Source organism: Dama dama, chromosome 12 (assembly GCF_033118175.1).
Source record: "Dama dama isolate Ldn47 chromosome 12, ASM3311817v1, whole genome shotgun sequence".
Classification (NCBI taxonomy): Eukaryota; Metazoa; Chordata; class Mammalia; order Artiodactyla; family Cervidae; genus Dama; species Dama dama.
The window spans coordinates 29,628,235-29,648,200 of NC_083692.1; the positions used below are offsets into that span (position 1 = coordinate 29,628,235).

The 19,966-nt window shown below is 44.7% G+C and overlaps 1 protein-coding gene and 1 non-coding gene across 2 annotated transcripts in view; both read right to left on the bottom strand.

The window, feature by feature from the left end:
- Positions 1-348: 348 nt before the first annotated feature.
- PRKCH (protein kinase C eta) overlaps positions 349-19,966 on the bottom strand; it is a 241,942-nt gene continuing 222,324 nt past the window's right edge. Inside the window, exons 13-14 of the mRNA XM_061156926.1 lie at positions 3,030-3,173; positions 349-1,638 (exon numbers count right to left, since the gene is read on the bottom strand). Coding sequence (XP_061012909.1) covers positions 1,492-1,638; positions 3,030-3,173 — 291 coding nt within the window. The 3' untranslated portion in view covers positions 349-1,491. The remainder of the gene's footprint in view (positions 1,639-3,029; positions 3,174-19,966) is intronic.
- On the bottom strand, positions 17,468-17,539 carry TRNAW-CCA (transfer RNA tryptophan (anticodon CCA)). The gene has a single exon. It is a non-coding gene; the product is annotated as a tRNA-Trp (tRNA).

Consider the following 19,966-nt stretch of genomic DNA (forward strand, 5'->3'; position numbering starts at 1 on the left):
AACCTTGGAATCTGCATAATCAGATGGCATAGTGAAGAGTAGGAAGGGGGCTGTTGAACTTGCTCTCACTGGATGAGAAATAAGCAATTATTGTGTCTAGCTACAAAGAGTTTGAGGATGAGTCTGTGGCAGTGAGGCTTAGACCTCATTACCCTGACTCAGAATGAAAGTTGTGGTTACGAAGAGACAGGCCACATTCATTTAAGTGACACACACAATGGGATGTCAACCTTTGCTCTCAGGAAGTTGCTTTGAGTCAAAAGTTCTGTCTGTTGTGCTCAAAGCTTATTTTAATTACATATCTCCTCTCCTAGTGGGGATGGGACAAATCCTTCTAGACAAGTAAAATCCCTTTTGTTACAAAATGCATTTATTTCAGCCAGATAAAATTCTCCAACTGCATACATGGGTACATATGATAAGGTCCTTCTTCGATACATGTCCTGCTTACAAGAGCCATTTCTAATTATTAAAATGCGTAACAAACATCTTTGTCTCTTAAAATATAATTTAAATAACTTGCTAAGGTATAAGCCATAAGTCTGGTCACGGACCTGATTGGAGAGTGGTTCTCCAGTGATGAGACCAGAGCAATATCGGCACATTGCCTCGACGATGAGATTCCACTGGTCTGCTAGCTGCTGAGCTCATCTGCTGGTCAACCTGCCAAGTATGTGGATAGTTGCTGTTGGGGCAGCAAGCTGCCTTCTGTGAAAAAAGTTATGTGCAGACAAAGTATGATGTAGGCAACGTGGAGAGGCATTTCACAGAATGCACACACCTTTCGGGTAACTTAAGGATGAAAGCTTGGTGAGAGCAAGTCTGTTTACACTGCTGGGTACTGTTGCACCATCTCACTGGGCACTCAATAAATATCTATGAAGTGAAAGGAAAGATAAAAGAATAAGCTGTAGCAGTTGCCTTGATGTCCAACTGTTGTCAAGATTGGACTTTATGAGCTTTATGGACACTATTTCTTGTTCAGAGTAAGTCATTCTATTTGGAAAGCCATCCCTTTCCTTCTCGTCAAGTTCTTCATGAGCATTTAGAGACTTCTTACAGACTGCCAGTATTCGGGGCTCATTGGCTTATAGAGGAGCTGGGAGTAGGCCATACAACGTCTAGGTTTGTCCCTTGAAGTAAGAATGCCTGAGTGATTTGGAAGTTCTAGGATCTGGTTTATTCTTCACACCTGTTCTTCTTTTGGCTCCTGTTAATATCCTGAACCTGAAGTAGCCACGGAAACTCAGAGCTGAGCAGTGTATTTCTTCATGAAATCTCATTTCAGTATCCACTATTTCTAGGACCCTGGCTCCCTCAGAACTTGAAGTGGTTGATCTCTTGATGTTCTGTCCTTCACAGAGTTCTCCACCTGTTCCCTGAAGGTAAGGGTCTTGTTCGAACGTTGACACTGAGGAGTTCCCCACAGAGGAAATTCCTGGAAAAATCTCTCCTTTTGCTTCTCATACCATCTCTCCCATTCGCCACAGGCTATGGATGCAACTCTGGAGAGACAAAGGAAAAGTTTCTAAACTCATCCTGGTTAATCATAGGAAGATGTCCCTCATCAATTGGAGTTAAAACCGGTTCTTCCTTTATGAAGTCAGGGTCGAAATTACTGACGTCTTCTCGGGATTTCTGTCAAAAAGGAAACAAGGAAAACTTCAGATTCTGTGCATGAGGCTTATTAATCTTCCGTGGGACTTAGCCCTTGCCAGTGAGTTCAGAGGACGGCCCTGCAACTCTCTTAGCAGCATTAATTCCAGTTATGACAATTGGTTAAACATTGCTTTCTACTAATTCTACTGCATTGTGTATTATTAGGGCATCTGTAACCACCAATTCACTAGCCTCATAAAAATCTTGCTGAGCAGACCAGTCTTAGGCTGGGAAGCTAAGGAATTAACTTGCTCACCTGACCCAGCCAGCTGGTTCACCCTGTCCATTTCATGGAAGTACCACTTCTCAGCAGGCCATACAGGGGCCCACAAGACAATAGAGGTTATGTAAATTCACACTATGTGCTTGAAGCGATTTTCCTCAAAGACTTCTTGGAAATTCTGAGTTCAGGGAACAAATGCCTCTCACTTCACTCACCAGCAGCTTCATTCTGCCCTGCTGGCAAAACTTCCCCTCCTCCCAGAGGGGCTGGCAGGGGGATGCCCATGAAAGGAAGTGGTTTTATGCTCTGGGTGTTTGGTGTCTCAACCTAGCAGGCTGTTACAGATTAAGCCAATGACATATGGAAACGTGTATTTTAGATCTTTATAAACTAATGCTGGAGAGATCATTTTTACCATTGTGAGATCTCTCACTTCTCTTCCTGGAGTCAACGATATTTCTCTCTGAGCATCCTTGTCCCCCTAACTTGTGATGTACTGGAAGCCCAGCGTCTCTGCCTTCGCATTGTGGTTCTCTTGACTCACCTATGAGAAACAGCTCAGCTCTCAGTCTAAGAGCTGGACCCTTCAGGAATGCCGCCCTACTTAGCTTCCTCCCTTGGGGAAGCACCCATGGTACTCCCAGTATTTCCTAGACAAAAAAGGACTCGGCCCCTCTTGCCCTGAGCCCTGTGCTGCAGGGGCTGTCACAGAGCTGAGCTCTCCAAGCCAGCGAGCCAGGCTGAGGGCCCCGAGGAGCATTTCACATCCTCTCTACTTTCCTGGGGGCTTGGGAAAGGCTCCCTGACTGAGGAGCATAAGGAAATCAGCTAGAACAATGAATTTCTCAACCAAACTTTTTTGGGGAAACCTGGAAAGTTTCAAAGCCTCTTCAACTCCAGGAAATTTTAACTTGAGAGGATGGGGCCAAGGCAAGCAAGAGGTGAACACTTTTTGAGACATAACCCCTGGCACACCAAGAGATGTTGCCTTGGGGGCAAGGAGGAGTCCTGGATGAGGCTGCCCTGTAGAGCATCTGGCTGAACTTCCGGTCTGGTCATCCCCTGGTGGACCATCTAGCTGCTCAAGTGGAACACTGAGACAGTTTAAGAAAGAAGAAGGTCTACTCAGGTGGTCTCAGACACTTACGATTCTGGGTCGGAAAGGTGGTTCTACTTGGCGATGGTTCAGCTGGGCCCAGTCGATTTCCTTAAAGAAAGGGTGTCTCAAGATGGCATGCTCACCGCCTTGACTTGGGCTGCCCAAGCGCATGGTGGGGTTCTTGGTCATGAACTGAGAGGGGGAGAAAGACAGTCAATCATACAATCACACACAGTAAGGCTGTCACAAGACGGTAGGCATCAACCCTGCCAGAGGAGATGATGTGAGGCTTCATGGCTGATCTTGCTTAACCAGCTGCATTTTCCATCACAGGCGTCACAACCACTATGAATCATCCCGTCAAGGCGCAGTTGCTCGTGTGTATTTCTGGCCTTCCCCACTTCCATTTCAGACGTGGCAACCAAAATAAAACCGAAGGGCCCAGTTTTCTTTCCTGTAAATACCATGTATTTTTTTTTTCTCCCCTTTAAAGAAAAGAACCTCTCTATAAAACAGTGTGCCTTTCTCCAGCACCGCAGTTGAGGACAGCCGGCAGCTTATGAATGGGGCTACTTTTCAGAACAGCTGTGCCATTTTTCTGAGCGACCTGACCAGCCGGCCAGGATTCCCGCTCTCTGACAAGACCACGGAGAGAAGAGAGGGAGCCATTATTCTGACGCTCCGGGTGAAGGAGCCGCAGGGTGAGAAACTTAAAGTTCTGTGTTCGGGCTCCAGGAAAAACAAAGTTGGACACTTTTATTTATGCAACAAAGATATTATAGTTTTGACTGAAGAGTTTTTTCCTTCGAGATGCTCCCTTCTCTCCTGCTCTTCCATTTTGAAATGTTTCATGACTGAGACTCTTGCCACATGGACCAAAATTGGAACACATTGCCACACATTTAAGGACTGTGTGTGTGTATCCATCCTCTGTGTTTATATGTCAATTGGGCAACTTCTTGGCAACTGACCTCCTATCAAGATGTTTTGGGCCAACTCTCCTTTCATGAAGTGGTCAATACAGGCATTCTGATCATTTCCTGACCAAAGACCAGTACAGGATAATTCACTCTTCATGGCAGGATGTCATTTCTGATTTTAAAGACATACTCTTCCATAATCAAAAGAAAATGACCTTGGATAAAAACTTTTCAAAAATTTAAATCAAGTTATCTTTAAATGAATTTATAACAGCCTCCACCCCCAAACACCCCTTTCCAAGTCTGACTTAAGAACACAAGGCAAAAGTAATGAACAGAAGTTGATACTTCTTTGGAGTGGAATTTACCCAGTACATTTGAAAAGATCTTGAAGGTGTACATAAGAAAGGGTGGGGTTGGGAGATGACCAGCCCTGCCATGTCACAGGTGTCCAAAGCTGCCAAACCTCCTGGGTTGCTTCAGGTGAATGTGATCAGGTGGAAGGAGGAGGCTGCCAAGGTCCCTAAGCAAATTGACAGGAGAGACCTCATAAAATGCTACAAAAGCTTCAAACAAGAGCTAGTAAAAAATGATGGAGTTTAATGGTTTCTCCTCTTTCCAAGAGACGGGGAATCAAAGGCCTGGTGGTGCTGAATTTGGAGGTGGAACTCTAAAGTAAAAGCAGCTTTGAGAGCTACTGAGCAGTGAGCGTTCCGGGCATGCAGGGTGATCAGCAGACTTACAGGAAATGTCCCATAAACAACTCCATTCTGGAAGAGCTAGGCGCTCGTGCTGTATGGGCTCTGCCTAGATTAAGTGTATGCATCTCAGGAAGACAGGGGAAAATACACACACCGAAGAAACGAGTAGACTCCCTTCTTAGGAAAGTCAATGGGATACAATCCCTGAAGGAGTAGCTGTGTCTGTTCTAAAAGCTAATTAACAAAAGACAATGCTGCAAAAAACTCAAGCTACAAGGGCAGCAGAACAGACCCAGATGGCTTGTGGGAAACTCCCAGGCCTGCCAATGGTGCGAGCAGAGGACACCTCGTGAATGTGTGGGTACAACTTGTTCTTCTGGGCAAGAGGAACAGTGTGGGGCTCTTGCTGCCAGGGTGGCAGAAACCCCGGTGTCTGAACGCCTTTGCCCATTCTTCCCTGCCCCGGCAGAGAAGCCAAGCTTCCAAGAGGCACTGTGGAAAGGCACTGACCAAAGAAAAGCAGACCAAGCCGTGGCTGTTCTCTACAGACTTCATCCCTGCAAACAGGGTCAGGCAGAATGACCCTTTCCACTAGCTTACTTAGAATTCTGATAATGTTCTTTTGAATGACCAGGCAGTTTTGTGTTAACTTTGAATATCTTGAGCCTTTTAGATATTGCCATCCTCCATGTAGAAGAAAAAAAAAAGTTAAATTTATAAAAGTTGCAGGTGTCTATGCAAGGCAGTGAACTAGGCCTCATGGTGGGGGGTGGTGTAGGAGGTGCACAGATGATGAGGATAGTATCTCCCCATGAAGGAGCTGATCAAGAGAAGCGGGCAGAGGCAAGCACGCTTTAACTAACACAGCTGGATAAAAAGAAGACATAGTCAAGTGCAACGGAAGCTTTGGAGAGAGCCTGGGCCACTAGCACACTAGCATTGGGGAGCTGGTGGAGAGAAGGCAGGCAGTGGCCTCACAGAAGAGGGGACATTTGATGACACGAGGTGGATAGAATTATCACATGCCTGAGAACGCAGACTGGCATAGCTGCAGGCAAGCACCCGCCACGTTGGGTGTTCGGGCTGGCATGAAAGGACAGCTAAGGAACCGCGGGGGAGCCAGCAAGACCTGTCTACAGCGTATTTGACGTGAAGGATGGGAGCTGCCCTTGACCTAGGAGATGACTCTAGACACAACATGATGGCTAAATCCCTAGTAGAGAGGGAAGAGATACATGGGGGTGACTAGTTAGGAGGCTGAGATCACTGCCAAGAAAACATACGTTTGGAAACTAGAATCTCTCGTTAGTGAGAGGAAAGGCAGGGAGCAAGCCCTGGAGGGCTTTTGGAAGAAGAATGAACAGACTCCACACTGCCTGGAGCTGGGGGCGGGGGGGGGGGGGGGGGGGGCAGAGAGAGGAGGGTGGCCAGGTCCCAGGGTCCTCTCTGGCTGTTGAGTGATGGAAATGGGTGACAGAAGAGGAACCAATTAAGGTTGGGAGTACTGGTGTTAGTAGAAGTAGAAATAGTAGCAGCGATGACTTTTGTCAGAGGAATGAAGACATAATAAACATCTACCATTCTATCATTTCTCAAGACCTTACAGATCTGGGAAGTTGGTGAGCTCAGCTTTGCATCTGAGATATGCAGACATCCACCAGGAGGATCCTGACCAGGGTGAGAAGTCTGATTCCCAGGGATGATGACGACATTTGGTAAGATAGAGCTGAGGCTGGGAGGGAGGCTGGCGTGCTGGGAAGGCGGACGTGGAGGCAGACAGAAGAGAACCAAGGGCAGCCCCAGGCCACAGACATTTTATTTGGCCCACGTAGAGTGTTTTAAAATAATTTTAAGGACTTGTCAAAGAAGTAGCAAATGTTACATCACATGAAAGTCAAGTTGTCCAAATTCTCTTGGGAGATGGAATATTCTGGAATGCTGGGCCTGTACTACTTCCTGGTGAAAATGACCTGAGCTGAGCATGGCTGCCTCCTTGGCTGGGGCATGTGACCCCCGGTCCCGGCACGCCTCACGGCCTCACACCTGGCTCCACGCTCCCTGGCCTCCACATATGCCTGTGCTGGCTCCCAGCCCTGGCACAGGGTGAGAAGAAGAGCTCATGAGACAGTCAGAGGAGGACAGAGATCATGGAACAGAAACTAGGAGGGGGACCACTCCGGGGAGGAACAGGGGAGTGACCTGTGCTGCTGAGGGAGCAGAAGGCCAGTCGGAGGCGGGGCGGGGCTATAGGTCCTCTATGACTAAGCCCCACCCCCTAGCAAAGATGCAGAGATGGGAGGTTCGGGGAACACTGAACATCAGTCCCAGGCCTGGAATCTTTCTTGGCACACATCAGTGGAGGGGGCTGGGGGCAGAGAGGGTTCACGGCCCTAGGCCAGGCCCAGGACTCGCCTTAGACACCATGTTCCTGCTGCTGTGATGGTGATGGCACCATACCGTTGCAGAAAACTTTCTCTATTTGCTTATGTCCCTACTGGGACCTGAAGCCAAACAAGTTAACAACCACGGTGTTCAGAGGCATCACTCATCCATGTCTAAGGTCATACTTAAAACTTGCCTCACCTCAACTGACCTTCTCCCTGACTGTGGTCTCAAAAGGGGAAGTCAGCCCAGGAGGAAAATAAAGTGACTCCATGAAAGATTTTGGATACATTTACTAAAGGAAGCAGACTAGGTTCAATGAACCTAGGTTCAATGAAAGCGTTTTATAAGCTGCAAAGAGTGAGGAGTCCAGGGTGGAAAATCTGATTCCACCTCGAATGTAAGTCTCCAGCTAACTGGAGATCAGGGGCAAGAAAGTGTGGACACCTCTTGTATTCCCCTTTCTCCTGAGGCCCTCATGAACATGGAAAGAGGGTCCTAAAGGACTCAAAGCATACCTGCCCAGAGAATGAGAAACAACAGTTCCTTCCAGGCTGCAGAGAAGGCAGGAGTACAGTGGGAAGCAGTCAGCCAGGTGCCCCGCCTGAGAAAACACAAGTGCTATGGGCCAGGTCGGTACAGGAATGTCCCGCGAAGCCTCCTGCCGGGCCAGGGGTGGATACATAAAGGATGTGAGAGCTCCTCTGATATGCAGGGCCCAGAGGGGAAGTGGTTCCGCTCCTCAGCTTCATTACTCTGTTTGGATGCCAGTTCTTCCATGAGCTGTGTGACCCTGGACAAGTGTATTAACTTCCCTGGACTTTAGACTCCTCAACTATGAAATAGAGATTTTTTAAAATTTCCTCCTATTACGATGAGTAAGTGAATGTAAAATACCAGCACAGAGCAAGCCCTTAATCAATGCTAGTGAGTTTCAGCAAGTATCTTGTTAAAGCACTCGGAGGGCCATCCTGTTCTACCTAAATGCAGGAGCATGGACTGAAACGCCTCTCAGAGAGGAACGTCTGAGCTGAGCTTTGGCCCCAAGGTTTATCTGGCGCTCTCTCTCTGCTATTCTACTTTGTAACCAGGAAAAGGGCACAAGATCTGTTTCTGCCTTCACAGTCCCAGACTCCAACAGGGGGGTGGTAGTGATGGTCTCAGGAAAAACAGCAAAGATTTCTTTGCTCATTTTCTTTGAGGAAAGCAATTGCTTTTCTGACAGCAAAGATTTCTAAAGACAATCTGAAAACAATGATACAGACGATACTTGGGTTTTAACGTGTAGTTATATCTGCTTTAACAATAGAAGGGAAGTGTTGAATGCACGGTGAAGAGAGCACTGGAACACCTTCTTGTAAATCTGAGATCAGACAGTACCTGTCATGTCTTGTGGGCTCTGCTACACCTGAGGCGGCTGTGTAGGAGATGACTCTAGACATTTGAGTTGTCAGATGTTCCAGAGGATAGAGTTCAAACTCACGCTGTGTAACAATGCATCTAGAGATAGGATCCAAATGTACTTTGAAACCCATTCAAATGTATGCAATGATTGAAAGTATTTTTTCTTTCGGAATCTGATTTCATAGGAAGAAGACTAGTTATATAAACAGAGTGATTAATAAGATTTTCTTTCAGGAGAGAAAGAACACTGTATTTCCTACTTAACAGATGGATTTGGCTGTTGAGCAAACAAAATGACCTCCTCCTTCCATTCAACTTCAGACCAAAGGTCACAGAGTTAGCAGTTAGTGTTGGGAAGCTAAGAGGGCATGCCTCAGGACATCCCTATCAGTATTTCAGGGAAAGACTCCTAGTTAGGAAGAATGAATTTCATGGCTCTACAGAGAGTCCTGAGGCGGGACAGCAGAGAAAGAATACAGGACAGAGAACAGAATATGGTCCATGGCCATGAAGGCTCTCCCTGCATCGAAGGCAGATAAAATGCATGCTGGTATAGGTTGCAGCCACCGGGGTCTGTGTGTTTTGCTGCTGTCACAGGTAGAATCTGACATCATTATAAAGACTAGTCAGTCACCTTTTTCTCTCGCCCTGCTTCCAGCAGGCTGTGGTGTTAGGGCACAGACCCGAGAACCACCTGTGCCAGCAGCACCATGTGGCCCAGGGCCATGGTAAGAGGGATGAGGTTGGGCACCGAGTCAGGGATGGGGTGTCATGGGAGGAAATGCAGATTAGGAAACTGAGAAACAAACAATCCAATCAAAAATACTGGGCAGAAGTAAATGTCTAAATAGACATTTCTCCAATGAAGACATACAGATGGCCAAGAGGCACATGAAAAGATGCTCAACGTCACTAATCATCAGAGAAATACAAACCAAACTACAATGAAGTATCACCTCACACCAGTCAGAATAGCCATCATCAAAAAATCTCCAGTAAATGCTGGAGAGGATGTGGAGAAAAGGGAACCCTCCTACACTGTTGGTGGGAATAGACATTGGTACAACTATTATGGAGAACAGTATGGAGGTTCCTTAAAAAAATAAAAATAGAGCTACCATATGATCCAGCAATCCCACTCCTGGGTGTATATCTGGAGAAAACCCTAATTTGAGAAGATACCTGCAGCCCAGTGTTCACTGCAGCTCGGTTTACAATAGCCAGGACATGGAAGCAACCTTAATGTCCATCAACAGAGGAATGGATAAGGAAGATATGGCACATATGTACAATGGGGTATTACTCAGCCATAAAAACAATGAAATAATGGCCATTTACAGCAATGGATGGATCTAGAGACTGTCATACTGCGTGAAGTCAGACAAATGTCATATTGCTTATATGTGGAATCTAAAAAAATGGTACAAATGAACCTTTTTACAAAGAAACAGAGTCACAAATGCAGAAAACAAACAAGATTACTGGGGTGGGGGGAAGGAGAGAGGGATTAATTGGGAGATTGGGACTGACATATACACTCTACTATATATAAAACAGGTAACTAGAAAGGTTTGTTGATTATATTTTTCATCCTGTCTATGGTTGGAATCCAGCAGGCTGTTCCTGGACATATACTTAATTCTTTATCAATGCTCTTAACACTTTGTCTTGCTGATGTTTTACACTCATTATAGCTTCCCCTGAAACCCAAGCTATCTCAGTAGCTTCACTATAGTTATGTTACAGTGTTGGTTAAAAAAAGAGGTAAAGGTCAGAAGCGAGTCTCAGAGAAGGAAGCCCAAGGTCGGGCATTTGTGCCAATGCCAATGTTGTTGGCCAAGATGGTTTTATTCCTGGCAAACCAGTCCCAGGCAGCTCTGACTGATGGGGAGGATTTCATTGCTCTCCAGTAACTCCCAAATGTTAAAGGAAAGGGAAGCTCTCCTGACAGCTATGATCCTCTAAACACAGCTATTGAGAGGGAGCAAGTGTTGAAGAAGGACCATCCAGAGGCATACTACACAAAGTCTTCGTTTCCTCTTGATGAAACCCAGTCCAATGCCCTTCTTTATTCCGGATACACATTGTCTTGGGTGTCCAAACCAAACCTAACCATCACCTGCTAAAAAGGAACTCTGTGTGATAACTGGAAGTGACAAATTAAAGAAAACAAAGTATGCTACTTCTGTTCATTAGACTTTTTTCCAACTCTATCTCTTGGGACCCACAGACATCCGTCAGCAAACCTCTGCATAGAAAAGATTTCTATGCTCATTTTATAAAACCTGACATTTTTATCCTGTTTGAGATATGAAGATTAAAGAGTCATGTGATATTAATACTTCATTTTTAAAAAATCCTTCATACTGCTAGCCACAGATAAAATGTAAGTTTTCTAAGAACAGAGGTCCTAACAATCTAAAATGGGGGAAGGAAATTGAGAACAGTAACTTTAATAACATGCCAAAAATGAAGTCTCTAGGATATCAGCATTTTTCTGTCTTCTGCCTATACCAGCCTGGTCTGTCTCTGAGTACATGACCTGTTTCTATAATGTCAGTTTCAGTAAGAAGCCCAAAGCTCCATTTCCTCCTAAGGGAACTCCAGTCCTGGCCACGGGCAAGCACTGCCAGGCTGCATGTTAACCATCCTCTTTTTAAAGGATCTTTTGGTAACTGACTTCTGGATTCTCCCTGTAACAGTATTTGAAAAATCGGCTGTAATGATGGAGAGCTAGATCCTCTGCAAGACCCTGGCCCCAGGCTTCCCTCTGCTTCCTCGGCCTCCCCCTGGCTGACCACCTTTGGCTACTGCCTCAAGCACTCCAACCTCTGCCAGGAGGGGAGCAGGAAATGCCGAGGAACATGCCCAGTGCCACTGCGGTTAACTGCCTGGTGACAGGTGTGGGACACACTCAGCGCTAAAAGAGGATCCCCGATTTCTTGTGGTTCCCTCTCTGTACACAGAGGTGAGCGAGACTCCTGCAGACAACACACAGAGGAATGAAATCTGATAGGTGTGATGACAGATAAGCCCACACGCAAACATACACTTTAATTTCTGTAAAGCTCAGAAGCGAGAGCACGCTATAATCTCCTTCTGAGGCCAAGTTTACAGTGCTTCCTGACTGACAAAGGTGACTCAGGAGAACGCACCAAACTCCTTTCAGCACTTATTTAACCCGGCCACCTGTGTGAGCAGGAGGAAAGGGCGTTGACTCAGCTGAGTCAGCACTGGTGCCTTGTGATCTCTCACCGGAGATGAAGGAGCACAAAGGAACGCTCACCTCAGGGAGGCCTTCACCTTCCTAAGCTCTGGGGACTCAGGAGGACTGACCCCGCCAAGCCTCTCTGGAGCTGATGAAGCCAAAGTTCAGTGCAACTGCCGAAGCTCTAAGCAAACCATGTATTTTCTTCTGTGTCATGATTATTAGCATTTTGGGATAATTGAATGCCAGTTTAGGAAACTCAGTGACATGGTGGCCAACAGAGAATGTGTTTATACCCAAACCAAGTAAAAAAAAAAAAAAAAAGCATTTTTTAAATCATCTTTAAGGTCAGCAATCTAGAAAGTCTCCCTCTGTTCTTCCATAAGATTGCATATCTTTATCTTTCCTCTGCTACCTTCTGTGGATGTTGCCAGTTTTTATATAACTGTTCTTTGAGAGCAGGGTAAGATAGTTTTGCTTCTGAAACATGCATTTAACATAAACCTTCTCCGAGATGAGACAGGAGAGACAAAAGGGCAAGAGAGAAAAATAGTCTTCTCTATTGGAGTGGAAACTGTGGTTATTTTTAGTTGTCGGGATCACTGCTTAATGACTTGGGATTTTTTTATTTCTCACGTAGAAAATTGGGCCAAAAACTCTGTACTCCACGTCCCCTCCCCCACTGACTCTCTGCTCCAGGGGGAGTGTTCTCACCAGCAGGTTCTCAGCCCTCTCTCTCAGCAGTTTATGTACACTTTGGGGAGACTCTTGAGTTTTTGGTGTGAGGCTATCCAATCCTGTGGTGGGGGTAAAGATGATGAATGGCAGAGTGAGGGAAGGAAAGGAATAGGGGTTAGGGGCTATGTTGGGTGAGATGTTGGTGCCCACCCTGTTCAGCCCCTCCCTCACCGTGAAAGACAGACAAGAACACCCCTCACCCTGAATTGAGGGGACTCACTGATGTTAGTACACCATACAAAGCCCCCGGGTCATGAACATCTATGATGCTATGGTGTTACATAAACGCGTATCCACACAGTTTCTACAGACATGGGATAATAATAATACCTTCTATTTTAAAGTAAGAAGGCATTTAGAAAGCATTTCCTTCTGAAGGGGAAAAAAAAAAGGGCAGGAAAATATCCAGAAGACGCCAATTCCAGGAATGCTGCTGACCTTATGGTCCAAAGACAAGACTGTCGGGAAATCTCAGGAAGCCAAGTAGGGATGACCCACCACGCTGAGACAGTGGTGAGAGCGGATGTGAGGGGCTGGCTTAGGGATCCTGGCCCTTCCTGCCTCTTCCGTGGGGAAGGGCAGACCCAGCAGAAGAGGGTCACACACAGAGACAAGAGCAGCAGCATGGGCATAGCTCACCAGCGGGTGCTCTCCTTCTCCGTGTGGTATTTGTTACAAATTCTTCTTTGGGGTGCCCTCAGGTACTCAACTTGGGACTGGGAGAGATAAATTAGGAGTTTGGGATTAACAGATACATACTATATAAAGTGGATAAAAAATAAGGACCTACTGCATAGCACAGGGAACTATATTCAATATCTTGTAATAATCTATAACAGAAAAGAATATGGAAAATAATATATATATTATGTACATTATATATATATATCTGAGTCATTTTGCTGTACATCTGAAACACAGCATTGTAACTCAACTATACTTCAATTTAAAAGAAGCATAAGAAAAAAATTTTAATTGAAAAAAAAAAAAAGGCTCCTGGGAAAACAGAAATACAGCTCTCTCCAAAATAAAAAGCTAACACAACCTCATGTACAATTAAGCACTTAATAATCTTGATGATGTTGGTGGATGTTCAAAGAGAGGATGAAGATAATGACAGCTCTCAGCATGCTGTGAAATTACTACTCATAATTTAACAATACCAGTAACTTCTCCTGCATTGTGCCTACCACTTTGAAAATGCTTTCATGGTGCTACCCCCATTTGAAGTGGGTACCACAGGTGTTACCATCACCGCATTAAGGAATAGAGACTGGGTAGCAGTGGCAAATAGAGGTCTTGCGACCCTCAGACTAGTGTGTGTTCTTTCCATTCCATTATGTGAGGTTGCTTCGCCTGCCAACCAGGGATTTAGACAAACTGTTTTTATACATCCTCCATCTCTGAAATCCTGTGTCTAAGTTTCTAATGGTCACCAAGCTTCATGACAAATGATTACAATCCAGAAGAGCATGCACGACTTCCTGACAGTTTGGGGATTATGACACCCAGTGGAGTCAACATTAGGAACTCTTTTTTTTTATTAATTTGAAATATACTTGATTTACAATGTTATATTAGTTTCAGGTGTACATCACAGCGATTAAAATGTTTATAGATTGTATTCCATTTATAGTTATTATAAAACATTGGCTATATTCCCTGTGGTTGTACAATATACTCTTGTAGCTTATATATACTTTATACATAGTAGCTTGTACCTCTTAATCCCCTACCCTTGTCTTGCCACCTTCCCTCTTCCCTCTCCCACGGGTAACCACTAGTTTGTTCTCTACATCTGTGAGTCTGCTACTTTTTGGTTATATTTGCTAGTTTGTTGTATTTTTTAGGTTCCACATATAGGTGATAGCCTACAATATTTGTCCTTTAACTTATTTCCCTAAGCATGATACCCTCCAGGTTCATAACATTAGGAACTTTTGAAGTCAGTAAGCCCCCAGAATCACAGATGGTTACAAAATCCTTGAAAAAGGCCCGAAGTCCATATTTTTAAAGGAAGCAGGGTATCTTACCTTGATCTGGAATTGCAAAACAAAATGAAAGTTCATTCAGAGTCCTTAAAAATGTCTCAACCTACCTAGCTCCTAACAGATGCATTTCCCAAGCCCTAGGTTCCTGGCCAAGGACTAGCACTGAACCTGGCTAGCACTACTCAGAAATTACCATGAGCATCAGTTTCTGAGGAAAGCACGCTGCAAAAACATTAGCCTATCTCACCACATGTAAAACTAGCAGATGGGCTTCAGAAGGAGATGTTCACACAACCCGAAGTCATTCTTCCTCAACCTCCTCACCGGATCGTCTCCCACTGTCACCCCTTCAACACCCAGGCCCCCCTCTTACTCTTCACCCTCTCCCCCAGTCCACGTCTGCTCCCCTGTTCTCAACACCATGCTATAGTGGTCATCTGCCGCCTCTCTCCTGAGCTCCAGACCCACGTGACCAACTGCAAGGAATAGACCACTTTCCGAATGTCTCCTGGACCCCTCAGAGGCCCCATGGCATCTTTCCCAGTCCTCACCCTCCCCCATCGCACTAAGGGTAGAACTGGTGACTGCACTTTTTGAACACACATGCTCCACTCCCCTCCGGGTACTTATACAAGTTAGTTCCTCTGTCTAGACTACCCTCCCCCCACCCCCGTCAACCCTACCGAACCCTTGTTTGTTTCTCAACGCCCAGCCGAGACGCTGCTTCCTCTGCCTCATCCTTATGTCGCTTCCCTGTCCTTGACCCCAGAGAGAGCTTTGATCATTCCTCCTTGGCAGCGGGCTAAGTATCCGTTTACGTGTTCTCATTCCTACGAGGCTGTGAGCAACAGAAGAGGCTGTGTCTTTTCAGCTTTGCTTCCCGGCACTTCATACAAGGCCAAGCCAAGGGAAGACATCTGACAAGTATTTGCTGGGTGGAATGAGACAGGGATCCTGATTCCCTCATGTATCAGTTTCTCCTACGGTCACAGGCTCATCTCAGGTCAATACAGAAAGACTCAAATGCACAATCTTTAAATAACACTAACATTCTTATCATAAACATTATATCTTACTTTGTGGAAAGTTAGATGGTTGGCAGATTCATGCTCTGTGAGTATTAAGTACATGGCACCCTGGAAGCTTCCTCCAGTGGCTCATGTTTCTAGGATAGTTGGAAAGAATCATATCAGGGAGTTATTTGGGTGCTAAATATGTGGGGCTCTAAAGGCAAAGGATACTTATTAATGGAAAGGAGAATAAAAATGGGGAGTGGCCAGGTGTAGGCTAGCTCAGAACCCTGGACTGGGAGTCAGAAAAAACTGGATTCTGATCCCAGGGTATTTCCCCCTCACTGTGGTATAATATATAGAACACAATATTTACCTTCTTAGCCATTTTTAAGTGTACAGTTTAGTGGGATTAAGTATATTCACATTGTTGTACAACCATCACCACCATCCATCTACAGAAATTTTTCATTTTCCCAAGCTGAAATTTTTCATCCCTTAAACCCTAACTCCTTACCAACCCCTCTGCTAGGTCCTGGCAACTACCATTTTGCTCTTGTCTCTATGAATTTGATTACTCTAGGGTTCTCATGTAAGTGGAGGTCCCCTTGTATTTGCTTTATTTCATTAAACATAATGCATTCAAAGTTCATCCAAGTTGTAACAAGCGTCAAAATTTCCTTCCTTGCTAAGGGTGACTAATCCATTGTATGCATATAACATATTTTGTTTATCCATTCACCTGTTGATGGACACTTGGGTTGCTTCCACTTTTTCCTATTGTTCAGTTGCTCAGTCATGTCCAACTCTTTGCGACCTCATGGATGCAGCACACCAGGCTTCCCTGTCCTTCACCATCTCTCAGAGTTTGCTCAAACTCATGTCCATTGAGTCAGTGATACCCTCCAACCATCTCATCCTCTCTCACCCTCTTCTCCTCTTGCCCTCAATCCTTCCCAGCATTAGGTCTTGTTCAGTGAGTTGGCACTTCGCATCAGGTGCCCAAAGTATTGGAGCTTCAGCTTCAGTCCTTCCAATGAATATTCAGGGTTGGTTTCCTTTAGGACTGACTGGTTTGATCTTCTTGCTATCCAAGGGACTCTCAAGAGTCTTTCCCAACACCACAGTTCAAAAGCATAAATTCTTTGACGCTCAACCTTTTTATAGTCCAACTCTCACATCCATACATTACTACTGGAAAAACCATAGCTTTGACTATATGGATCTTTGTCAGTAAACTGATATCTCTGCTTTTTAATATGCTGCCTAGGTTTGTCATAGCTTTTCTTCCAAGGAGCAAGCATCTTTTAATTTCATGGCTTCAGTCACCATCTTGCAGTGATTTTAGAGCCCAAGAAAATAAAATCTGCAAGTGTTTCCACTTTCTCCCCATCTGTTTGCCATGAAGTCATGGGACCAGATGCCATGATCTCCATCTTTCTGAATGTTGAGTTTTAAGCCAGCCTTTTCACTCTCCTCTTTCACCTCCATCAAAGGCTCTTTAGATTCTCTTCACTTTCTGCCATAACGGTGGTGTCATCTGCGTATCTGAGGGTAATGATATTTCTCCCGGAAATCTTGATTCCAGCTTGTGCTTCATCCAGCCCAGCATTTCACGTGATGTGCTCTGCATATAAGTTAAATAAGCAGGGTGACAATATACAGCCTTGATGCACTCCTTTCTCAATTTTGAACCAGTCTGTTGTTTCATGTCCAGTTCTGTTATTTCTTGACCTACATACAGATTTCTCAGGAGGCAGGTAAGGTGGTCTGGTATTCCTATCTCTTTTAAGAGTTTTCTGGTTTGTTGTGATCCACGCAATCCAAGACTTTAGCCTAGTCAATGAGGCAGAAGTAATTTTTTTTGGAATTCCCATGGTTTTTCTATGATCCAGTGGATGTTGGCAATTTGATCTCTGGTTCCTCTATCTTTTCTAAACCCAGCTTGTACAACTGGAAGTTTTTGGTTCATGTACTATTGAAGCCTAGCTTGAAGGATTTTGAGAATAATGTTGCTAGCATGTGAAATGAGCACAATTCTACCTTTTAGATTTTGTGAATAATGATGTGAACTAGCCTATCAGGCTCCTCTGTCCATGGGAGGAGGCAAGAATACTGGAGTGGGTTACCATTTCCTTCTCCAGGGATTGAACCTGGGTCTCCTGCATTGGAGGCAGATGCTTTAACCTCTGAGCCACCAGGGAAGCCCCAATGATGTGAACACTGATGTACAAATATATTCAAGCCCCTGCTTTCAATTATTTGGGATATACAGAAATGGAATTGCTAGGTTATATGGTACTTCTAAGTTTGATTTTCTGAGAAACTGCCTGCCATACCACTTTCCACAGTGCCTGCACAATTTTACATTCCCGTGAGAGCTACACAAGGGTTCTAATTTGTTTGGTTGTTTTAAGTAATGTGCTGAATGGCCTTTGATGAGTCACAATTTCTCTGGACCTCAAGTTTCCTCATCTATTAAATGAGGGAATTGGAATAGATAATCTTTTAGGTTTCTTCTAGAAAAAAAACAACAACACTATATTGGTCTAATTAAATCAAGTTGCAATTAGAGTCAGAAAGCAGTTTGAATGGTTTGTGAGGCATGACTTGCTACCTCAAACCATCTTCCTAATACAATAAGTAGAATCATACTTTTTCAGAGAAAAGGACCAAGAGTCTAAAAATGCAAAAATGCACCCCAGTCTCATTGATGACATTGGCATCTGCTTCCTGAGCATCTAGTCTATGCTCAGCACTGTTCCAAGTATCCCCCTCGCATCATCTCCGATCCCAAGGGTACAGATGAGGAAAACCGAGGCATGGCAGAATCACACTGTGTGCCCAAGATCCCACAGCCAGCAGGTGAAAGAGCCAACATCTGCCCTAGGACAGCTCTGGTCTGCAGGCCAGTTCCTCACCACCGGGTGCTGACACTTCCCTCCTGGGTGCTTCTTCCCACGTCTTGAGAGCTCTTCAGTGTTTTCTTCCTTTTCTTTGATCACACTTCTGTTTAAATATCTCAGCCCTCTGCCAAGAACAGCTGAATTTCCTCAGCTACAGCATTTAAGCTTTTTATTTTTAGGCCTGGGGGCTGAAATGTACAAAGCTGTCTCCGAAATCCTCTCGGTGAATATGTTTTAGTAATTTTCTCTGACATCTTTTCCAGTGTTTTTCAGAAAATTGCTCTTAAGGTACACTCCTTGAGGGAGGAAGAACCAGAATGCTTACCGTGTTCCTGCGTGGCTTACGTGCACGAATTCACTGAATCTGGGGAGTAACCCTGTGACATGGATTTTATTACTTCAATTTACAGATCTTTTGAGCAAGGACACAGATTCAGAGAGGTGTGTTAGCTTGCCAAGGTCACTCAGAGCGTATATATATACTTTATACATAGTAGCTTGTACCTCTTACAAGCGTAGCAGAGCTGGGAGATAAGCCTGCCATGGACTGAAACCCAGGCTTCCTCATACAGAAAGATGCCCGACAGAGGACACAGAGAGCCACGTAAGAAAGTCAGTGCTCGGCCAGTGACACAGCGTCATCCCCTGTGCTGCTGGCATTAGAAAGGGGCCAAAGTAAAGTGAAGCCAAGAGGTTCACAACTTCCCAGAAGTGAGTCTGCAGGGAGAAGGAACAACTCAGTCCCCACTGAAGAGCAAAGTCTCGTGAGGCACCAGAGGCTGTTTTCTCCCAGAACCAAGATTGTGGAGGCAGGATGCTCCTGGATAACACATATACTAGTTACCAGCAATGTTTCTATAGATACCAAAGATATAAAGTAATTGAGGGAGGGATAAGTCAGGGATTAACATACACAAGCTACATATATAAAATAAACAAGGACCTACTGTATAGCACAGGGAGCTCTACTCAATACTCTGTAATAACCTACATGGGAAAAGGACCTGAAAAATAGTGAACATATGTATAATAGACTCACTTTGCTGTACACTTGAAACACAGCATTGTAAATCAACTATACACTAATAAAACTTAAAAAAAAGTAATTGGATCTATCTGGTTAAATATAAATCATCTTAACAGTTCCATGTGAATCTTAACCTTGCTTAGTAGCTACTCTAGGTTTTATAGGGATTGGGCTAAAAGGGGTGAAACCTGTGTCTCAGATTTAGTAGGGAAGAATTCTCTTAAGAGGATTCTAAATGCTAAAAAGAGGTTGAGGACTTCTAAAAAAATTAAGAGGAGCAGATGCGGTGATGGTCAACTCAAATACTGATATGGTCTCTAAAGATTTCTCCCAGACCTGGATTCAAAAGGTATTAAGAGTTTATCAGAGAAAGACTGAACTGGACTGTTAATCCTTAAATAGGGAACATTAAAGTTTCTTGAGGCACAGACTGACTTTTGTTTCCTACCCTGGAGAAGGACATGGCAACCCATTCCGGTGTTCTTGCCTGGAGAATCCCAGAGACAGTGGAGCCTGGTGGGCTGCCGTCTATGGGGTCCGACACGACTGAAATGACTTAGCAGCAGCAGCAGCTTCATGGTACCAAGCACAATAACTTTTATATACTAAGGCCAACAATGCATATTTCCTTATGGCATGAACTAGCATTTTCATTTGAATTATATAACTCTGGGGGGGAGGAGCCAAGATGGCGGAGG